Raw genomic sequence first — 6000 nt, 5'->3', positions numbered from 1 at the left:
GCTGCTTGGAAGGTAGCATTATGGAACTGGCCTGCTGCTTGGAGGGTAGCATTATGGTACTGGCCTGCTGCTTGGAGGGTAGAATTATGGAACTGGCCTGCTGCTTGGAGGGTAGCATTATGGAACTGGCCTGCTGCTTGGAAGGTAGCATTATGGAACTGGCCTGCTGCTTGGAAGGTAGAATTATGGAACTGGCCTGCTGCTTGGAAGGTAGAATTATGGAACTGGCCTGCTGCTTGGAAGGTAGCATTATGGTACTGGCCTGCTGCTTGGAAGGTAGCATTATGGAACTGGCCTGCTGCTTGGAGGCCAAACACATGGTCACACACTTGTAACTGCAACATCGGCTCTGGCTGCACGTCTGGGTATGGATAGGGCCCCCAAAAGGCTAGGGCCGACTCTGGCTGCATATCTGGGTACGCAGACCCACTGCGGCTCCTCATGTTGTGTTCAGATTTTTTGTGGCCCCCATCAAATGTGCCTATCCCTGCACTAGAGGGATCATGAATGACAGCATTAATTCAGGCAGAAATTGACCTTTTTATTTGGGCATTTTTCCATAGATGGATTATTTACCATACCTCATCACACCTTAACTCTCAAGAGCATGAAATACTGAGCTTTATATACAGTTGAAGTCAGAAGTTTACATACACTTATGTTGGAGTCATTAAAACTTGTTTTTCAACCACTCCACAAATGTCTTGTTAACAAACTAGTTTTGGCAAGTTGGTTAGGACATCTACTTTGTTCATAACACAAGTAATTTTTCCAACAACTGTTTACAGACAGATTATTTCACTTATAATTCACTGCATCACAATTACAGTGGGTCAGAAGTTTACATACACTAAGTTGACTGTGCCTTTAAACAGCTTGGAAAATTTCAGAAAATGTCATTGCTTTAGAAGCTTCTGTTAGGCTAATTGACATTTGAGTCAATTGGAGGTGTACCTGTGGATGTACTTCAAGGCCTACCTTCAAACTCAGTGCCTCTTTGCTTGACATCATGGGAAAATCAAAAGAAATCAGCCAAGACCTCAGAAAAAAAATGGTAGACCTCCACAAGTCTGATTCATCCTTGGGAGCAATTTCCAAATGCCTGAAGGTACCACATTCATCTGTACAAACAATAGTACGCAAGTATAAACACCATGGGACCACCCAGACGTCATACCGCTCAGGAAGGAGACACGTTCTGTCTCCTAGAGATGAACGTACTTTGGTGCGAAAAGTGCAAAACAATCCCAGAACAACAGCAATGGACCTTGTGAAGATGCTGGAGGAAACAGGTACAAAAGTATCTATATCCACAGTAAAACAAGTCCTATATCGACATAACCTGAAAGGCCGCTCAGGAAGGAAGAAGCCACTGCTCCAAAACTGCCATAAAAAAGCCAGACTACGGTTTGCAACTGCACATGGGGACAAAGATTGTACTTTTTGGAGAAATGTCCTCTGGTCTGATGAAACAAAAATGGAACCGTTTGGCCATAATGACCATCGTTATGTTTGGAAGAAAAAGGGGGAGGCTAGCAAGCCGAAGAACACCATCCCAACTGTGAAGCACGGGGGTGGCAGCATCATGTTGTGGGGGTGCTTTGCTGCAGGAGGGACTGGTGCACTTCACAAAATAGATGGCATCATGAGAAGGAAAATTATGTGGATATATTGAAGCAACATCTCAAGATATCAGTCAAGATTTTAAAGCTTGGTCGCAAATGGACAATGACCCCAAGCATACTTCCAAAGTTGTGGAAAAATGGCTTTACGGACAGAAAAATCAAGGTATTGGAGTGGCCATCACAAAGCCCTGACCTCAATCCTATAGAAAATTTGTGGGCAGAACTGAAAAAGTGTATGCGAGCAATGAGGCCTACAAACCTGACTCCATTACACCAGCTCTGTCAGGAGGAATGGGCCAAAATTCACCCAACTTATTGTAGGAAGCTTGTGGAAGGCTACCCAAAACATTTGACCCAAGTTAAACAATTTAAAGGCAACGCTACCAAATACTAATTGAGTGTATGTAAACTTCTGACCCACTGGGAATGTGATGAAAGAAATAAAAGCTGAAATAAATAATTCTCTCTACTATTATTCTGACATTTCACATTCTTAAAATAAAGTGATCCTAACTGACCTAAGACAGGGAATATTTACTAGGATTAAATGTCAGGAATTGTGAAAAACTGCATTTAAATGTATTTGGCTAAGGTGTATGTAAACTTCCGACTTCAACTGTATCTATACATATAAACCTATAGCTTTATATATCTATACATATAAACCTATAGTTATATATCTATACATATAAACCTGTAGTCAGTGTATAAGCTATACTCCTGCACATAAAGCTCAAGTCAACAGCAGCTACGTCCAAATCCATACTGTTAAGGTTCCATTTCTCAGTTCCTTCAGGAAGGACTGCCTCTCAGTGGGGACATCAGACTGATGGAAGGACCGCCTCTCAGTGGGGGACATCAGACTGATGGAAGGACTGCCTCTCAGTGGGGGACATCAGACTGATGGAAGGACCGTCTCTCAGTGGGGACATCAGACTGATGGAAGGACTGCCTCTCAGTGGGGGACATCAGACTGATGGAAGGACTGCCTCTCAGTGGGGGACATCAGACTGATGGAAGGACTGCCTCTCAGTGGGGACATCAGACTGATGGAAGGACTGCCTCTCAGTGGGGACATCAGACTGATGGAAGGACTGTCTCTCAGTGGGGGACATCAGACTGATGGAAGGACTGTCTCTCAGTGGGGGACATCAGACTGATGGAAGGACTGCCTCTCAGTGGGGACATCAGACTGATGGAAGGACCGCCTCTCAGTGGGGACATCAGACTGATGGAAGGACTGCCTCTCAGTGGGGGACATCAGACTGATGGAAGGACCGCCTCTCAGTGGGGACATCAGACTGATGGAAGGACTGCCTCTCAGTGGGGACATCAGACTGATGGAAGGACTGTCTCTCAGTGGGGGACATCAGACTGATGGAAGGACTGTCTCTCAGTGGGGGACATCAGACTGATGGAAGGACTGCCTCTCAGTGGGGGACATCAGACTGATGGAAGGACTACCTCTCAGTGGGGGACATCAGACTGATGGAAGGACTGCCTCTCAGTGGGGGACATCAGACTGATGGAAGGACTGCCTCTCAGTGGGGACATCAGACTGATGGAAGGACTGCCTTTCAGTGGGGACATCAGACTGATGGAAGGACTGCCTCTCAGTGGGGACATCAGACTGATGGAAGGACTGTCTCTCAGTGGGGGACATCAGACTGATGGAAGGACTGTCTCTCAGTGGGGGACATCAGACTGATGGAAGGACTGCCTCTCAGTGGGGGACATCAGACTGATGGAAGGACTGCCTCTCAGTGGGGGACATCAGACTGATGGAAGGACTGCCTCTCAGTGGGGGACATCAGACTGATGGAAGGACTGTCTCTCAGTGGGGGACATGAGACTGATGGAAGGACTGTCTCTCAGTGGGGGACATCAGACTGATGGAAGGACTGCCTCTCAGTGGGGGACATCAGACTGATGGAAGGACCGTCTCTCAGTGGGGACATCAGACTGATGGAAGGACTGCCTCTCAGTGGGGACATCAGACTGATGGAAGGACTACCTCTCAGTGGGGGACATCAGACTGATGGTCATTTTGTTGAAACAGATAAGAGAGTGTCCTGAAAAGGTTAACGTTTCTTCCCCCTCAAAAGCAGTGCACTATATAGGGAATAGGAAGCCATTTGTGACTCAGCCTGACAGGATAAGGAAGGGAGCAGTAACATCAGGTCCAGGTTATTGGCTGTTTTAACTTTGTGTTTACTCATAACCTCTCTACATCAGCTGAGGGTAGAGACTATACCAAGGAATACATAACACGAGGCCTGTAAGTAAGCATTTCACTGTAAGGTCTACATCGTTGTATTAGGGGCATGTGACAAACACAATTTGATGATCCTGGATCTGAGGCTAAAAAAGAAATCAGTTCACTCTTTTATTCACAAAATGTACTTCTGTCCATATACAGATGCCTGTTCCGAATGCTGGGCTTTCACCAAGGTACGTGCTGCCTTGTAGAAGACACGTTCCTTCCCTTATTGGGTTGTCAACATGCTAATGGAGTCAAAGGTCAAATACCGTCTGCACACTACCACTAGTCGATGCAAGAGACATGTACAAATTAAAATTAGGGCAAAAATATTGTAAATATTTATCCACTTATTCAACAGAACACCCTGTCCTGAACATGTCTCTCACACCTCTTTAATAGAAGATTTATGAACAGTTTTAAACATCACCTCTTCTGATTGCGTGAATCCCATCCCCCCAAAGCTTTGTTCTAACCAACAGCCGACAAGACAAACAAAAAAACGATAATAACAGAGATGGACATTCAATTCTTACAAAAACAAAAAATAAACCCTCCCCCCATTCAATTCAACCCAATCTGATCTGGTAAGAAACATGGTAACAAAAACTCAAACAAGTGATGGTCCAGAAACCATAAAACTCAATATGCTATCATTTTATTGATTTAACCCCTGTAGATCCCATGTTAGTCAAGTCTCCTGTCTTGTATGTTAGGAGCAGTGTGTATATATATATATATATATATATCCCATCGTTCGTAGAGTTAAGCTGTAGGCAGTCAGTCCGTTTCCATTTAAGTCAGTTCATATGTCATCATCTCAGCAAAAACAGTCACTCTGAAGCAGCATCCAAAATCTGCATGGAGGTACCTGTCGAATTCAGGAATTATTACAAAACCCAACCGAAGAAAAGGAACGATGGAACGAACCAAAAAGGGATTTATTTTGTGTGTTTTCTTTAGAAAAAATTAAATGAGAAATGTGATGAGCTTAAAAGCAAACCTTCCTTTTACTTGTATTTTTTTTTACATTTGAAATTTTTTTTGGTTTTAAAGTTCAATTATTTTTCTTTTCTCCTATAACTGTTGCTGATTCAGTGCAATGCATCATGGAACGATTGTTAAAGGGTCCCCCCAGGTATTTTTTGTTGTTGCGGCATCATGTTGTTTTGGGAATGAAAGGAAGAAGAGGGGAATTGTGGGAGAGTCATAGTTTAGCTGGTGTCCATGGACTCCATGTTAGCGGAGGACGAGTCCCTCTGGATGCTTTCAAAGATGGCAGCCAGCTCGGGGTTGGAGGAGATCTGGGACTGGAACTCACTCATCAGGGGACTCTTCTCTGCCTCGGGGATGGTGAGGAGGGCGACCACCGCCCGCATGGCTGAACGCTTCAACTCATCCTGCTTCTCAAACTCCTGCTTCACTGAGTTGGCCTTCACCTGGGGGGGGAGAGAGAGAGAGAGAGAGAGAGAGAGAGAGAGAGAGAGAGAGAGAGAGAGAGAGAGAGAGAGAGAGAGAGGTTGACATACTGCATGTGGTTGATGGAAAGAGACGCCACCCAGAGAAAACAAAGGAGGCTATTGACAGTCAGAGGTACATTTCCATGGCAAATTAACTTCAGACAAAATTAAATATTGATAAAGCCATTCTGCATGGGATGTCTGGAAACAGTATATTGACCTATTCTGTCTGGTCTCTGTGAATGGTCCTATACCAGGGACAGTGTGTCTGGTCTCTGTGAATGGTCCTATACCAGGGACAGTGTGAATGGTACTATACCAGGGACAGTGTGAATGGTACTATAGCAGGGACAGTGTGAATGGTCCTATACCAGGGACAGTGTGAATGGTCCTATACCAGGGACAGTGTGAATGGTCCTATACCAGGGACAGTGTGAATGGTACTATAGCAGGGACAGTGTGAATGGTACTATAGCAGGGACAGTGTGAATGGTACTATAGCAGGGACAGTGTGTCTGGTCTCTGTGAATGGTACTATACCAGGGACAGTGTGTCTGGTCCTATACCAGGGACAGTGTGAATGGTACTATACCAGGGACAGTGTGAATGGTCCTATACCAGGGACAGTGTGAATGGTACTATACCAGGGACAGTG

General features: G+C 45.0%; 1 protein-coding gene across 1 annotated transcript in view; it reads right to left on the bottom strand.

Annotated features, from left to right (window-relative positions):
• Nucleotides 1–4214: 4214 nt before the first annotated feature.
• LOC115181888 (cullin-associated NEDD8-dissociated protein 1-like) overlaps nt 4215–6000 on the bottom strand; it is a 48618-nt gene continuing 46832 nt past the window's right edge. The window contains exon 21 of the mRNA XM_029743576.1: nt 4215–5324. Within this exon, the coding sequence (XP_029599436.1) occupies nt 5100–5324 (225 nt within the window). The 3' untranslated portion in view covers nt 4215–5099. The remainder of the gene's footprint in view (nt 5325–6000) is intronic.

Source organism: Salmo trutta, unplaced genomic scaffold, assembly GCF_901001165.1.
Source record: "Salmo trutta unplaced genomic scaffold, fSalTru1.1, whole genome shotgun sequence".
Lineage (NCBI taxonomy): Eukaryota > Metazoa > Chordata > Actinopteri > Salmoniformes > Salmonidae > Salmo > Salmo trutta.
Note: the sequence above shows the minus strand (reverse complement) of the source record. Positions and strands in the feature narration are given on the sequence as shown.